Here is a 17,173-nt window from a genome sequence, read left to right as displayed (position 1 = left end):
TGATGTTCTTAGAATTTTCTCAGGGATGGGATGGTCTTTTGGGTAGCATTTGTCAAAGGATTTAAAATCATTATACTACTGACAGTCACCTGGGGAAGGGATGGAGAATGGAAGAAGCAACTGATAGACCAGAAAGTTTGGGAAAGAGGAGTCTGAGGAGAAAGATACCCAAAGGAATAAGGGCATGGAAGGGTTGCCAGGTATGCTAGGGAGTCTGGAGGGCCATGTATATGCCCAAGTCTGAATATATACTCAGAAAAAGCCTAAGGTGACCCTATGCTTATACCTCTGGTTTATCTTTGGGATCCATGTAACAGGAGGTAACGGTTAAGACAGTTGTAGATGGTCTGCCTAAGCACTGAGGGCTATAGTTCAGAAACAACTTGCAAGGACTGCAAATACCACAAAGTATTTTCTCTTTGGTTTTCTTTTTGGCTCCAGGGCATTTAAGGAAATATCTCTCAGGTCACTGCCAGGTAATGGAAGGCATGAGCACACATGACAAGAAATACACTGTGCAAAATCATTTGGAAAAGTCACTATATAAGTGGATGGCTGCAGGTCACTATAAGTAACGATGACAAGTCATGGAAAGGGGAGAGAATGTGATTTCTAGAATTATCACATTGTAATATTTAAAATGCCAAATTTTCAACAAAAAATTAGAAGCATGCCAATAAATAGGAAACTATGGCCATGGAAAAAGAAAATAAATGGACAGAAATTGTCCCCGAGGAAACCCAGACATTAGACTTACCAGACAGACTTTAAACAACCGTCTTAAACATGCACAAAGAACTAAAGGAAACCAGGGAATGCTATCTCAACAAATAGAGACTATCAATTAACAATAAAAGGAACCAAATAAAAATTCTGGAGCAGAAAAGTACAATTAAAATGAAAAATTCACTCGAGGGGTTCAACAGAAGATCTGCCAGGCAAAAGAATCAGTAACTTGGAGATAGCTCCGTTAAAATTATCCAGTCTGAAGAGAAGAAAAAATTACCAGAGTTGAAGGGACATGCAGGACATCATCAAATGTACCAACATACACGTTATGTAACTCTCAGAAAGGAGAGGAAAGAGAGAAAGAGGCAGAAAAAACATTTGAAGTCCCCAAAGTCCCTAATTAGATGAGAGACATGAATCTATACCTCCAAAAAGTTCAATGGACTCCAGTAAGATAAATCCAAAGGCATCCACAATGAGATACATTGTAATCAAATTGTCAAAAGACAAAGACAATCTTGAAAGCAGCAACAGAGAAGCAACTGGTGAGGTACAAGGGATCCTCAATATACTAGCAACGGATTTCTTATCAAAAACAATGGAGGCCAGAGGACAATGGGGTGACCTATTTAAAGTACTAAGAAAAAGAAAAGAAACCCCTCTCAACCAATAAGTCTATGCCTGTAAAAAGTATACTCCAAAATGAAAGTGAAATTGAGGGATTTTATTGCTAATTGGCTTGCCTTATAGGGTCTTTTAGGATGAAATGAAAGAATACCAGACAGTAACTTGAAACCATATAAAGAAATAATATCAGTAGAGGTAACTACATAAGCAAATATGAAAACCAGTATTACTGCACTTTTTGGTTTGTAATTCCTCTTTCTTTTCCTATAGGATTTGAAATAAGAATGCAGAGTTGGTTAAGTGGCTCCTTTTGGCTCAGATCACAATCTCTGGGTCCTGGGATAGAGCCCCATGTCAGGCTCCCTGCTCAGTGGGGAGTCTGCTTCCCCCTCCGCCTCTCCCCACCCCTGCTTGTGCTCATTCACCCTTGCTCTCTCTCAAATATTTTTAAAAATAAAAGATAAAATATGAAGGCATAAAACAATTATAAATTTCTGTGAACAGGCCCCAAGGTATGAAGATCTCATTTGTGACAAAAACAACACTTTTTGTATGCTATTGAAGTTAAGTTGGTATCAAGACTTTGCTAGAACTTTAAGATGTTAATTGGAACGCCCAGGATAATCACTTAGAAAACAATTTGGAAAAAAATACGATTTTTTTTAAATTTTCTAAAAAGAACTTAAAAAATACAAAAAAAGGAATGAGAGAAAATCAAAATGGCACACGAGATTAAAAAAAATGAAAGAAGACTTGAGAGATTCTCTTATTCTGGCAAATATGCAAGAATTATCTTTCACTGGAATCTGATATATAGTCTATGGGCAAAATGAGGCTTGTAAGAAGAGAAATTAGCCCACACAAGACTGTTAGCAAAAATGTAATATAAATGTGAAACATCAACTAAGTATATGCACGGCCCAGGAGCTTGACCTGTTCCGAGCACCTTTCCCAGTGTTGCTGCAGTGAAACCGATGCCTAGTGCCACTGAGCAGCCCAGGATTCCCCTAAGTGTGATCAGCAAAACACTCATACTATGATGTTGATGGTTGTTACACACGCAAGGGCTACTGTGGTCAAATACATTTGGAAAAGCTGGGTTAAGAGGAGTTCAAGAAATGTCCTTACCAGAGGACTCCTTGAAGTTTGTAATACATCATGCATATACACTGAGTCCTCAGGAGGAAGTGATAGCATGAACATCTCCCCAGTTTTTGATTCATGGAAAGAATCTGTCATTTGGGAGACTGGAGCTTCAGGGAACATGCACTGGGAAATGGTACAGGGAAGAGTTAAACATAATATGGAGGTTTCCTTTTTTTTTTTTTTTTTTTAAAGATTTTATTTTATTTCACAGAGAGAGAGAACACAAGTAGGCAGAGAGGCAGCCAGAGAGAGGGGGAAGCAGGCTCCCTGCTGAGCAGAGAGCCCGATGTGGGGTTTGATCCCAGGACCCTGGGATCATGACCTGAGCCGAAGGCAGAGGCTTAACCCACTGAGCCACCCAGGTGCCCCAATATGGAGGTTTTCTAGACCCCATGTTCTCCATGATGGTAGATGGGGTAAAGGTATTTGGGGTTGCTGTGTAATAACCTGAATGACATCCCTGGCCCAGGGCCCTAATAGGCATGCAACACTTTGCAGATTTTATTATAAGATTTAAGTGCCAAGGAATAATTCAACAGACCATTTTCTCCTATTTAATGTAACACAGGAGAACACAGATTTTGAAGCTAGATAGTCCTAGACTCAGATCCTTATTTATTCCTCGCCACTAACCACAGACTTTAGTAAGTTCTACAAAACATCCTCATAACAACATCTAGATTCGTGCTAGTGAATAACAGGGAATCCCAACCTAAACAAGCTGACATACGAAACTGACCATTACAGTCTACTCTTGTCAGTGTGGCACCTGTACAGACCATAAACCATACTTAATCTCCAAGTAAAGACAATACAGTCATACTTCCAAAGATACAATTACCCCATATACAACCAGGAATATGCTAATCCATTCCCCCAGAAGAAGATTCAGATCCTTGAGTGATATTCCCTCTTCTCCTTTGATATCCTATAACTTAAATACTGTGATACAAAGTTAACTACTACCAATACATCTTATGTTAGAGGATAAGGAGATAAGACATCAAAGAACTTGTATAAACTATCTGAGGTCATCTGTAAAATGGGTTTATAATACCTATGCAGGGTTAATTGCTTGTTCATTCAGCAATCATTTGTGTCAGTCAATACAAACTATATAGTATTGAACTGAACACATCTTTGCCCCTGACTAGCACATAAGGCAATGAGATGAGGTCTATCAGGAGTTTGCCACATGGCCTAGAACATACTAATCCTTGAGAAGCCTCAGTTGACTTACCCTTCCTCCTGGAATGGGGCAGCCACAGCTCTCAGAATAACCAGTGGTAGCTTGTGTGTCTTCACTCTACCCAAAGGCACCATTCGTACTGCAGTAGCAAGTCCAGAAAACTTGTTCCAAAACCAAAGAAGCCACCATGCAGGAGAGATAGAGAAGATAGAGCTATTTCCACATTTTTGAGGATGTGTGCAGTGCTTTGTCTTTATGGACACTAAGATGACTCAGTGGTTCCTCTTAAACCCCAATATCCATAGCAACCAAACATTCCAAAGGCTTTGGTAAAAACAAAACACCAGAATCATCAACTCAAGTGTGAGCAGACACTTAGCAAATTAAAATCTAGTTTTGTAAACTGAAGTAATTGAATATTCACAGCCATTAACATTTTCCAGAGAACTGAGTCTTAAGTAAACATAATACATTCAAGAGCTTCACATTGTATTATATTATAGTGCTTATAAAAGAGGTCATGGAAGAATCACAAAATTCATTTTTCTAGAAATGGCAATGGCTTAATCATTGCATTACCAGAAGGCAATTTACCCACAGTTTCTTGCAAAATTCATTTTTCCCATCTCCATCTTTTCATCTGTAGGCTCAAGGGCATAAGAAGTCAAATATTTGCCAGTTCAAAATGATTTGCTTTCTACCACTTTCTTTCTATAGACAATGAAACACATTATGGACCTTCCAACCCAACTGTGCATTTTCTCAGGCATTTTCAATGTAAGATCAAGACCAAGACATAGAGATGAAAACAAACCTAGAAAGATTGTATTTCATAAACCAAAGAAAATAAATATACAACTGACCCAATTCCATTCTTTGAACCTGAAATTGTGAACATGCCCAAGAGAGAAACAATTCACTAACATTTGGCAAGCCTCGTGGTTATCAGAGCTGTGGGAAGTAGATTAGCAAGATGAGACTGTCCAAGCACAGGTCATTTAGCAAATAAGTGAGAGGGACGGAAAAACAATTTTTTTAATTAGTAAATAAGTGAGAGGTGAATGAGGGACAGAAAAACAATTTTTTTAAAAAGGTAGAAATCCACTAGCTTGTGCACCACATACACTTAACTCTTATCCCTCTGAGCACACATAAAAATAATGAGGTTTCCTAGAATTTGTCCTGGCATGCTTCTTAGTAAAAAAATGAATCATAGGAGAGAATCCTTCTTACCAAAAAAATTATTTGTTCATTCAACAAATACCTACTGAGGGTCTACTGTGTACCAGGCACTCAGTTACAACTGTGAAACAGACAGACACAGTCTCTACTGGTCCAGGAGCTTTTAGACCAGTAGGGAACATGTGAGTCAGCAGGCAGTTCCGGGACAGTGTGGCATCATGGTAGAGATCACCCATGGGCTTGACCACACCAGGAAGGACACCTAACCTAGACGTGGGCTTCCTTGAATGTGGACCACTCCAAATTGAGATCTAAAAAATAAGGTGTCTGGTAAGGGAAGTACCAAGAGTGTTGAGGGTAGGGGCAAGGTCCCAAGTGAAAGGGGACAGCATGTGTGAAGACCTGGGGCAAAAGTGACCACAGAATATTAAAGATAGTTCAGTTTAGCTGGAGTTTAGGGCCCTGTCTCTTCTTCTCATGGGTGGGATTGGATTGTGGTTACAATTGTACGGTTAATGCTAGCATTGGCTCACACCCCATAGATGGTGGGGGTTGGGGAGGGGAATAGAGGGAGGGAGGGAGGACACAGTGGTGCTAAGAGTCATGTTCTAAACAGCCATGCCTGGATGGGGTCCCTAAACCATATGTATTATAACTATGTCAATTTGTTCCAGTCTAAAATATCCTCTGAGAGGACCTGCTGAGAGGTTTGGACCTTTCCAAACAAATTTTCCATTTTAAATATACTAGGCAGGTGGGATGGAACAGAAAAGCAATGGGTGCTGGGAATTGGACCATGAAGAAAGAGCACTGTCCATGGCTCAGAAAGACCAGGCTTTACATCTGGGTGCAGGTTCCTGGGCATTGTCGGATGTAGCACATACCACTCACTCATTTATTCAAACAGAGGTGTGTATTAGAGGTGTGTATATGCACCATAAACTGTGCTAGGGGCTAGCAGCCTCAGCAGAAGATAAAGTCCTCACCCTCAGGGAACTCAGAATCTACATGGGGAGGCAAGCAAATATGCAGAAAATTGTACCACTTTGTGATCAATGCAAGGCTAAAAAAAAAACAGAGAGCCACAGGAGTCCTCAGAAGGGACCCAAACCCAGGGAGGGGCAAAGGTAGCCTGCCTAGAGAGGATGACACTTGAGTGGAGTCCCCAAGGATTAGAACTTGAGTGAAGAAGCAGGGAAAGGGCACCCCTGGCAGATGGAGATGTACGCGTGAAGATACAGAGCAGTGGCAAATTCAGATACAAACAAGTAGATCAATTTGGCAAGTGTATAGAGTCAGGGTGGCAGTGGGAGGTAGAGGGGTTTCTGGAGTAACTAAGTGCCAGGCCATGAAGAATTCTGCAGGTCATATGAAAGTATCTGTATGAAGTTGGGGAGGGAAAAGAGTCCAAGACAACTCCTGGGCCATGACCTGGATGACTAGAAGAATAGGGTCCCATTAAGCAACATGAAAAGCAGATTGAATGGGGAGCAAAGAACAACTGGGTCATATTGAGTATAAGGAGCCTGTTGGTAATCGAAGTAAAATACTATTAGAGATAGATCGACACACACATACATAAACACACACACACACACACACACACACACACACACACACACCCCGACCATTCTACAGGTCAGGACTGGAGGGAGATTTAGAAGTTATCTGCATATAGGAGGTCATGCACAGTGAGAGTAAGTACAGTAGAAAGAAAAGAGGTCCTAGGACAGAGTCCCCCCCCCCACACACACACAAAACAAAAAACAAACAAACAAAAAAACCACTTACATGGCAGATGAAGGAAATGGAGCCTACCAAAGAGACTGAGAAACAACAAGTCGAGATACTGGAGGGAAACCAGAACATAGTACAGCCCTGGGACTCAAGGAGGAGGTGAACTTCAAGAAGGCTGGAGGGATTACTTTGGTCAAAGGCAGCCGGGAGGTCAAGTATAATATGGAATGACCCTTTCCATTGTGTAGAGCAATTTGGAGGTTGTTAATGAATTTGGCAGGAGTGGATTCTATGGGACAATGAGTAGTAGCTGAATAGCAGTGGTCAATAAATGAATGTCAGGCGACACACAGAAGCCACAACGCACACACACAGGTCTCTTAAGAAGCAAGTCTGGGAAGGAGAGGGAGGCAGGTTTGTAGCTGGAGAAAAACTCTGAGTCAAGGGATATTTGGGGGGAGGGATGTTGGGAGGACTGAAAGAGAAAATGGACTGACCTCAGCTGCACATTGTCAAACGGCCCACAAACCTCGGTTACTTATTAACGCGGTCTCCCAGACACCCAGTAGCAGCCTGGTTTGAATGTCACAATGAGACACTGGCAACGGGGCAACTGTGTTGAAGAGAGAAGAATCTAGTGGCCTGAAAAGAAAAAGAAGAGACTAAAGACATTTGTTCTTTGTGACCTGCCTTTCTCCCGTCTCTGGTTTTCGGCTCATCTCTTTCCTGTAGGACCTTGAGGTTTTTCTCTCTCTCTCCACCTACTTGGACGGTCTTCAACACCTGACAGGCTTCACACTCCTTTCTTTTGTTATGACTAGACCGAAAAAGTGGTCTCTTCAAGGAGGCGATGAAAGGCCCCAGCATTCACAGAAGTCACCAGAAACTGAAGACAATCCCATGTCAGAGTCTGAGAGTGAGAGAGAAAATCGAAGGGTGAGGGAAGGCGGAGTGGAAAGGAGGGGAGAGAGAGAGGAGGAGGGTGAGGAGAGAGGACGGGAACAGAAAATGAGAGGTAATTTTAAACTCGAGGCAGGAAGCATAGGTGGGGATGGAATAAAGGGTAGGAAGGAAGGCAGAGGGGTAAGGAGAGGGACTAGGTCAGGTTAAACTAAGGAAGCAGGTGGATTAAAAAGTGTATAAGAAATACAGTTTTAGGGGCACCTGGGTAGCTCAGTCAGTTAAGCATCCTGCTCTTGGTTCAGCTCATGTTGTGATCTCAGGATCATGAGATTGAGTCCCGGGTCGGGCTCTGCACTCAGTGGGGAGTCTATGCTGGAGATTCTCTCCCTCAGCTCCCCCGCCATGTGCTTGTGGGCACGGATGGGCGGGTATGTGGGTGTGAGTGTGTGCATGCTCAATCTCTCTCAAATAAATATTAGAGAAAAAAAGAAAAAAGAGAAACTCAGTTGTATTCTACTCGGGTATTTTCTGCTTGATTACTCAACAAATGTGTATTGACTAGCCATTCTGGGTCAGGCACTGTGTTTGGTGCCTGGCCAGAGCTGCAAGCAGGCATTCACAATGACGGGCGGTAAAATCCACAACAGGGGCCGGCATGAGAGAACAGCTCACCAGTCCTGGTGGGGGCCACACACATCCCCTGAGAAGCCATCCAAACTCAGAGCTGAGGGATCCGTAGGAGGTAGCAGCCACGGAGTGTGAGCTTGGAGAGAAGGGCCCGGCAGAGCGACGGCACAGGGTGGTCTTGATGTCAGTGTGAGGAGCGCCTGTCGAAAGCTGTAAAGCACAAGAGATTAGCACAGGAAGTAAACAGGGACCTGATGAAACAGGGCCCTTGGGACAGGTTGAGAATTTGGGACTTATGTTAAATCTGGAAGGCTTTTAAACATGAGAGTATCTTAACCACCTTTAACCTTTTAAAAAGATCCATTTGAAGGGGGTAATTAAAAAACACCTGGAGGCAAATATTGAACTTGGTTAATGATAAGGATACACAAATTACTTAAGAGGAAGCATACTGAGATCTGCGATTTACTTGGAAGTGCATGATGGAAAAGCAGCCAGGTGGGTAACCAGAAGGCTGGAAGGCTCGCTGGATGTGGGACAATGAAAATACAATACAATGGTAATGGTAAAATCAAAGTGGTGGGGATACAGGTGTTCGTTGTAAAATTCTCTCAACTTTCCTTATGTTTGAAAATGTTGATAATAAAATACGGGGAAATTTAGATCATTCTGGCTGATTGTAGAACATTCTAGAAAGGGGAATAGGAGCCAGTGAGGAGGTGGTTGCAGTAACTGAAGCAAGAAGTAGTCATGGCCCCGGAAACTGGGGAGAGACAGGGAGAGAAGAATTCTAATTCAAGAGCTGTTTCAGAAGTTACGTCAACGACTTGGTGATGGACTGACTGTGGCAGGAAGGCAGGTTAGGGATAAACAACAAACCAGGCCACAAACCAGTTAAGAGTTGAGCAAGGATGGCCAATAGATTTTGGGGTGAAAAGGAGGACTCCTGATACCCATGAAGAACTGAGTCACCAGTGTCCCCTTCAACTGGCCTCTGACCTCGGGTCCTTTGCCTTCTTAGTCTGCTCTGGAACTCGTGGGGGAACTCAGTGGGCCACAGCACCTCATGAGCAAGGGGGAGAGTCAGGGGGGAGAGTCCGAGAGTGGCTACTTCCCTGCTGGGGCTGGGTTGCTCCTACCCACCTTCCCCTCCCCTCAGCCCTCTCCCAGCACGGCTGTAGCTCTGCTCGCTGTAGTTCAAGTGGTCTGTTTTCTCAGAAGGAAAGCGTCTGGGGTCAGCAGCTTCAAATGGCTTCTTCAACCACAGCCAGCTTTAATTTATCAGCTTTCAGTTACAAAACCGATTTCTGGAGAAGACTCAATCACAATAAAGCAAAATTGGGTTTTCCTCCAGGCCTGCAAACTGCCTCTTTGCTAGAGCAGCTGTTGGCCTGATGGTTCTGGGAGAGGAAATCTCTCCCACCTCCCCCCAACCCTCCCACTCCCCGTACCGCCCCAAGCCCAGCAGCTGTGAGGAATGTAATTTCAGCTCATTTCCTACCAGCCTTGTCCTAGAGACAAGCAAGCCCCTCCCTCTCCTTCCCTCCATGTGAGGGACAGTTATCAGAGGACCTGTTTTCCATTCCCATAATTACTTCTGGGCTTCATTGCTGGATTCTTGTTGCTGTTGCGCCCACAGCCTTGGGAGGTTTAGGAGCTTTGTGTTTGTGAGGACTTGAACAGGGCAGGCCTGCCTGCTCTTCCTGCCCCTGGGGATGCCCTTGGAGAAAGACCCATGCCACAGAAATGCAGTGACTGTTTGGTATCAGACCCTAAAAGGGGGGACTCCTAACTCTGACTTAAGGACATGGGAGGCTGGGGGCACCTGGGTAGCTCAGTCAGTGAAGCGTCTGCCTTGGGCCAGGTCAGGATCTTAGGGTCCTGGGATCGAGTTCTGCGTGGGGCTCCTAACTCAGAGGGGAGCCTACTTCTCTCTCTGCCCCTCCTCCCACTCATTCTCTCAATCTCTCTCTCAAATAAATCTTTAAAAAAAAAAAAAAAGGACATGGGAGGCTGGGCCAGTGATCATCACTACTCCCAAATAAAGCTAGACACATGCCTCCCAAAACACCACCTGATTCTGGCATTTGACCTTCCGAACAACAGACCTCCCTGGAGAGCCGGACAAGCATCTACCCCTCAGTCTTGAAGGGAACCCACTCAGCTGGTCCTTGTGCATCAGATATGAAGCTCTGCCCCTGCCCCCACCTGAGCCTTGGGCTCCCCCCAGTTAAATCGGGGAGGGCGTTCAGGCTCGGGTCGTTTCTAGGGGTGAGTCAGACCACGGGGCGAGGGCGCCAGCCCAGTGTCTGAGTCATTCGTGGCACTCAGCACATGGCACTGCGGAGAACTCCAATTTCCGCAGTGATGACCGACTCACGTCTCCACATCAGCCTCGTAGCTGAGCAAGCCAGGGTGGTCTCTGTGCGCTTCAAGTATAAAAGTGCTCTTATTGTTTTAGTTTCCTGGCTATCGGTACCACTTCAGTCACTTGGGCTGCTTATCCCTTGGAGAGGGGACTTGTTTTAGGAAACGGGCAAGGAGAGGGGCTCCTTTTCCAGCCTTCCTATCACCTCTGGGCCTCTCCTAAGAGTCCTGTTCGAGCCTGCCAGCCGCTCTTGGTTGAGGACTTTCTTGTGAACACGTCCACTGCCGAGGGCGCTGCAGAATACTTTACGGGTCAGGGGTCTCCGCATGCTCATGTTCAGTGGGCTTGCAGGGGGGAGGGGACTTTCTTGGTTTTGTTGGATTGGGCTTTGGTCACACATTGAAAATCTTGGGTCTCCAAGGCCCTGTTTTATTTCTGGGTCACAGCGTCTGTTCCCCAGCAGGAACCCTGGCGCCTGCGAGCTGGCTGACGTCGCTCACTCTCACTCAAGCCACCGGGTGCTGCATCCCAGGTGCCTGAGCCCACAAAGGGCCAGGTGGAGCTGCAGGAAGATGGCGGGCGGGGGGGGGGGGTAGAAGGCAGGGACCCAGAGACAAAGGCTTCCCAGGATAAAGGAAAAGAAAGCCAAAAGACTTACTCTGTGCCAGGCACAACGCCAAGTCCTTTCTGTGAATTTTCTCCTTCATTTCTTTCCCCCAGCCACCCCTGTTACGAAACAGCCCTTTATACAGACAGGCAAACTTAGAGAGAGTTGGCCACGTTCTCCAGGTCGTCCGGCTGGCCAGGAGCAGAGCTAAGAGCAAAAGTCAGTAGCTGACCAGAGCCCAGGAGCCTTCCTACTACCGGGTCTCCGCTTTTCTGAGAAAGTGAAAGCCTCGACCTCCAAGCCCCGTGAGATGGATGCCATTTAAGGGACGCCACCTGGAGCTCTGCGTCTGCACCTGGGCTGTGTGGAGGGGGCCATAAATGGGCAAGATGGCAGCCTCCAATCTCTGGAAGCAGGAGGAAGCGGCTCCCACTTTGAAAGTAAGTATGCAGAAAGCACTAGAAGGGGCAGCATCTTTCCTCTGTTCCCCTGTTAAACCAGCTTCTTTAAAGATCCTGGATGGTCACAGCTGTGCCTGACACTGGAGTGGGGGCAGTGGCAGATTCGGGTGTGGAGGGGGGCCTGGGGTCTCCATCCCCATCCTCCAGGCCACTAGAAACTCAGCTGAGGCCAGGGGTTTTCAATTTCACTGTGATGGGCCACAGGGGCCTTCCTGCAAGCGCCGGGGGAACTGTGGGAGCCAAGGGATCCCTGGATGGGTGAAGGCACTGGGCGCTTGACACAGGGTGCTCTTCTGCCTTTCTTCTTTCAGTCTCCTGTTCCCCTCCCTTGCCTTACTACCCAGATCAGAGCTGGAAACACAGTGCTCAGCAAACCCCAAGGGGAAAGCCAGCCTCCTCGCTCCTGTGCTGAGGAGCAGGCTTTGGATGTACAAAACAGGCACAGCGGAGTGGGCATGCTCCTGCTGGGCTTTTCTCCCCACCCCACCCCCCTCCCACCTCCAAAGTTCCTGCTCAGGAGGGTGGGAGTTGGGTTGGGGCCAGTGGAAGCAGAACCACCACTCCCAGGGGAGAGGGGTGGGTGGGGTAGCGGGGTGAAGGGGAGGACTTCATTGGAGGGAATGGGTGGGGACCAGCTGCTTGGGGAGGGGGGCCCTCAGGGAGGCTGCAGGCAGGGCTGGCCATCAATGGCATAAGCACTGCACCTGGCCCACCACCTGGCCCACCACCTGGTCCCACTACGCCCTCTGCGCCCTGTAGAATCTGGTTACTGAGCATTTGTTCATCCGGGATCAAAGCTCTGAATTCCCAGCCCCTGTGTCTCGGCAGGGGGCTGGGGAGTGGTGGGGAGAGGTCTGCCTCCAATGGGGAGGGGCCAGGAAAACTTCCCAGGCTGGAAACATGCCACACTGACCCTCCCTCACCTTAGGGCTGGGCTCTTCCTGGGAGTCCCTTTAGGTGTCGGTACATCGCTGGGAGTGGGTGTCGGAACGCCAAAGCATGTCCTACCCGCCCTGACGTTTTGTTTTGTTTTGTTTTGTTTTTAAACTTAAATTTTTTTTTTTTTAAGACTCTTCTCCATTTACTTGACAGAGATCACAAGCCGGCAGAGAGGCAGGCAGAGAGAGAGAGGAAGGGAAGCAGGCTCCCCGCCGAGCAGAGAGCCCAATGCAGGGCTCCATCCCAGGACCCTGGAATCATGACCTGGGCCGAAGGCGGAGGCCTTAACCCACTGAGCCACTCAGGCACCCCCACCCTGACATTTTTTGATGCCACTTCTGATAGAGGTCCTCAGAGCAGCCAGAGGGTCATGGTCACTTGAGAGAGCCCTGACACCCAACCTCACTCCCTGGGATAGTGGAGGGCATGGAGTGTCTGTCTGGTCTCTCACCCAAGCAGGTGTGGCTCCTGTCTGCCGTCGGCCATGGATCGGTGGTGGCTGCTCTTATTAGGACTGTGGACAACCGCACCACTCACCTGGGCTGGGGACGAGCTGCTCAATGTCTGCATGAACACCAAACACCACAAGCGAGAGCCTGGCCCAGAAGACCGGCTCTACGAAGAGGTACAGAGGCCAGATGTTGCCTGGGGGTGGGAGGAGGGTTGCTTTGGCAGCTCAGGGAAGGGACATAAATGCCACGATGGTTTCTGAACCACCACCAACCCTAACTCATGTGGTTCCTTATGCTGGTATTGGGGCCCGAGCCACTGGAGGGACACTATGGCCTTTTGAGATCGTAACTGTTGAGTGCTTCAAAGTTCCCGTCTCTGAGCTTCTGGGCCACTTGGGGAACAGGGGCAGGTGGTGATCCAGGAGGCTCAGCACTGGTTCGGCATAAATGCAAACCAGGTCCTCCTCTTCTAGCCTTCCTACCAATAGGACTCTGGCGACCCCTCCCCAAGCCCTAAAGGCAATTGATGGGGGCAGGGCGGAGTTGTGCAACTGGCCTTTCCCTGGGAGCCCTTCTCAGGGCTCCACATCCCCCTGGGGTTCGTGGGGCTCCTCAGCGACCCCTCAGGAGGTGACACCCTGCAAGTCCAGTCTCTAGAGGACTGCAGCAGCCTGCAGCACGGAGATCAGCATGCAAGGGCCCCCTTTGGCTGGGGATTTCCGCTTTTCTTCTGTATGGGTGCTGACGACTTGAAGCCATCCCCTTTGCCCAGGTCCTCCTCCTTCTCCCATGTCTTACCAACCCCCATGCCTTTTCCTTCTTCCTCGGCCTTCAGTGCAACCCCTGGCGAGGCAATGCGTGCTGCAGGGCAGGCACCAGCCTGGACACCCACCTGGACCTGCCCTTGCTCTACAACTTCAGCTTGCACCACTGTGGGGTGATGCTGCCAGGCTGCGAGAAGCACTTCCTCCAGGCCATCTGCTTCTACCAGTGCTCCCCAAACCTGGGGCCTTGGATCCAGAAGGTCAGGAGGCTGGGTGGGGGGCAGGCAGGAGGCAGGTGCAAGCAGTGTGCTGTTACTGAGGACCTGAGCCCCGCACCACTAGCGGAGCGGGCTGTGCTGTCCCCCTACAGACAGCTCAGTCAGGGGCCAGGTTGGGACAAAAGCTGGAGAGGCAGCTTCCTCAGGCCCTGGAGAGCAGCGTAGTGGGGAAGAGATGAGAGCTGTAGGAGGAGGGCCCCTCTGAGTCCCATTCTGCCAGATGGACGAAACTGTGTAGCCAGGGCAGAACAATGGAGCCTCCAAGACTCCTTGTTCTGGGTAAAGCCCTGCTTATAGACTCCGTAGGAAAATCTGTTCCGAGGGTACCCGGCACAAGTACCCTCGCGGCTACCGATCATCTCCAAGCGATTGCTACTAGCATTCTTGTCATCTGCCATGCCTGTATCCAGCTGGACTCGGGCGGGACAGGCGAGCGAATTCTGGAGGTGCCCCTGTGCTGGGAGGACTGTGAGCAGTGGTGGGAAGACTGCCGCACATCTTACACTTGCAAAGCTGACTGGCACGGCTGGGACTGGAGTGGGGGTAAGTGTCGCTCGCTCAGCAGGACCCCTGCCTGGGGGCAAGCACAAGCCCTCTCTGCTCCCTGAGGGTGAAGGATGGTGAGGGATGGGTAGGGGAGGGGGAGCTAAGGATGTGCCTCCATCCCTCCACAGGTAAGAACCTCTGCCCTGCACAAGCCTTCTGCCACCCTTTCCCCCATTACTTCCCCACCCCGGTTGACCTATGTGAGAAGATTTGGAGTCACTCCTTCAAGGCGAGCCCTGAGCACCGGAACAGTGGGCTGTGCCTACAGAAGTGGTTTGAGCCTGCTCAGGGCAACCCCAATGTGGCCGTGGCCCGCCTCTTCGCCAGCACGGCCCTGTCCAGGGACCGCCCCTGCATGCTCCTGGCCTTCTCTCTGTTCCTGGCGTTCCTATCCCCAGAGCCCCTTCTTCTCCCACCCACATTCCTCCTTTCTTGGGTCCTTCCCTTAAATAGAGCAGCACAGGCTGGGGGCCGGAGACACTGAGGCTTCAGAAGCGGGTGCCCGAGCACTGAACATTCAGTTCTAGCCGCCCCCGCCCCACACCATCCCACTCTGTCTTCCTCTGCCTGGAAAGCAGCAGAGGCCGGGAGCGCCCATGTGACCTTCTCCCTTCACCTTTATGGGGCCTCTGCGACTCTGATGTGGGGCTCCAGGCCCTTCTCATCCAGGGTGTGCCCACCTCCTTCCAGGGCAGAGCTGCTCGTCACCACCCTGGCCTCCTGTCCCACAATGGGGCCTCCAATAAAACTGCACTTGACCTTCCCCCTCCGTGTGACCCACTCTGTCCTAGCCCTACGGTCAGGGAGCCAGTCCGCGTGCTGCACTGACATCTCAGAATTGGCTGCGACCTAACTCCTAACAATTAGCTTCTTCACGTGTGCCAGGTCCTCTCCTTCCCTCCTCAGAGCACCTCCTGGTGGGAAGACTTTCCACACCCGCTCCCCCCAGCCCCCATAAGCCCTGTGACATACAGAAGACCCAAAGCCAGGGTAAGGACCACCCAGGCCACTGGTTTTATCTTGGATACAGGATTAAAGCCCCTCCAATGCTTGAGGCATTTCCTCTTCTTCTTTTTTTTTTTTTTTTTTTTTTTTTTAAGATTTTATTTATTTGAGAGGTCAAGTGGTGAGAGAGCACTTGAGAGGAGGGGATTGTGGGGAGGAGAAGCAAACTTCTGGCGGCTGAGCAGGGAGCCTGACACGAGGCTGGATCCCAGGACTCTGGAATCCTGACCAAAGCCGAAGGTGGATGCTTAACTGAGGGAGCCTCCCAGCTGCCCATTTCCTACTCTTTTAACCCCAGATTCACAACACACAGCTCAGGAATTCTGGAAGCCAGGGCTCTATTCCAGTTTTACGCTTTCTATAGGACTTTTGGCAAATCCACTGGCCTTCAGTTAAGACTGTGCCTCCCCCTCCCCTGAGAGGCATGATGGAGTTGGACTCCATGATTTCTTAACTTACAAAAAGAAAAAGGGAAAAGCCAATGCCACAGTTTGTTGGGCTACAGTCTGTGCTTCTCAGGCAGTGCCAAACCATAAAGAACAAGACAGAAGTCAGAACTGAACCAGAGAAGGGGCGCTGGGGCGGCCTTCACATCCCTTCTGTAAGTGGTGTGGGAGCCAATCCACCCTCCCAGAACGTTCCAGAACCAGAAGCCCAGCAGCTTCTCAGCATAGATGGCACCTTCCCTACAACCTTTCCATTGACAAAGAGGGTTATGTCAGCCCCTGAGGTAGTTGGCTTTTCTGACACTCATTCTCACCAGACACCAGTAAGACTTGCTCCTAGTTAAAGTCTATCTCCATCCCTCCACACTTACCCTGAATGTGCTCCTTCACTGAACAGACCCGGTCACAGCTGGGGCACTCGGGTTCTCAAACCAGTGAGGACGGTCCTCCTGAGTGAGGTGCTCAGAGTCTGGAGTAGGAGACCGACCCTAGCAGTGGACACAAAGCACTTGGCTGGAAGCCTGAGAGAACAGGGACTGGGCTGGGGATCCTCACAAAGGGGGTGATGCCTGAGCCCACTGAAGAGAGATCTTTTCATTAAGCACAGGAACAACAACAAAAAAAAGGCAAAACAAAAACCAGCCAGTCCCTAATGCCCCAGTGGTCTATCTGAAACAGGAACTTTACCTACTCTTAAGTGAATCAAGAAATTGTGGCTTTAAAAATACATATAGGTAAAATTTCTTAAGAATTAAGGACTTGATTTTTCTCTATCTTCACTTAATAAACTATCACTTTACTAAAAAAAAAAAAAGAATTAAGGACTTGAGTGAAGTGTCTGAGAATATGTGTGTGGTTCTAAAGCTGAGAGCTAAATGACTTTTTTAAAAGTATTTTTAGGTAAAAATATAAAATTAATCAAAGTAAGCTTAACATTGAGATAGCCCAAACAAGACCAGTTCTGCGAGCCCTAATGACTGCTACTGTTTATTGATCATTTACTCTGTGCCTGCGGCTCTGCTAAGCTCCTAACATACATTAGGTTATCTGATCCTTCCAAAAGCTTTGAGAGTCACCCTCACACCCACCTTTCAAGTTAAGTCATATATGTGGGTTTGGAACCAGGTAGGTCTGACCCCACAATCCCAGCTCATGAGGCTTATACAG

At 48.3% G+C, this 17,173-nt stretch overlaps 1 protein-coding gene across 1 annotated transcript; it reads left to right on the top strand.

Moving 5' to 3' along the window:
- Positions 1-11,299: 11,299 nt before the first annotated feature.
- IZUMO1R (IZUMO1 receptor, JUNO) lies at positions 11,300-15,039 on the top strand. Its single transcript, XM_032853571.1, has 5 exons — positions 11,300-11,555; positions 12,975-13,140; positions 13,803-13,991; positions 14,420-14,552; positions 14,684-15,039. Exons 2-5 carry the CDS (start codon positions 13,000-13,002, stop codon positions 15,037-15,039), a joined length of 819 nt encoding a protein of 272 aa, XP_032709462.1. The 5' UTR covers positions 11,300-11,555; positions 12,975-12,999.
- The last annotated feature ends 2,134 nt before the right edge of the window (positions 15,040-17,173 follow it).

Source organism: Lontra canadensis, unplaced genomic scaffold (assembly GCF_010015895.1).
Source record: "Lontra canadensis isolate GAN:19392208 unplaced genomic scaffold, GSC_riverotter_1.0 scaffold7, whole genome shotgun sequence".
Classification (NCBI taxonomy): domain Eukaryota; kingdom Metazoa; phylum Chordata; class Mammalia; order Carnivora; family Mustelidae; genus Lontra; species Lontra canadensis.
This window is presented reverse-complemented; position numbering and strand designations above follow the sequence as displayed.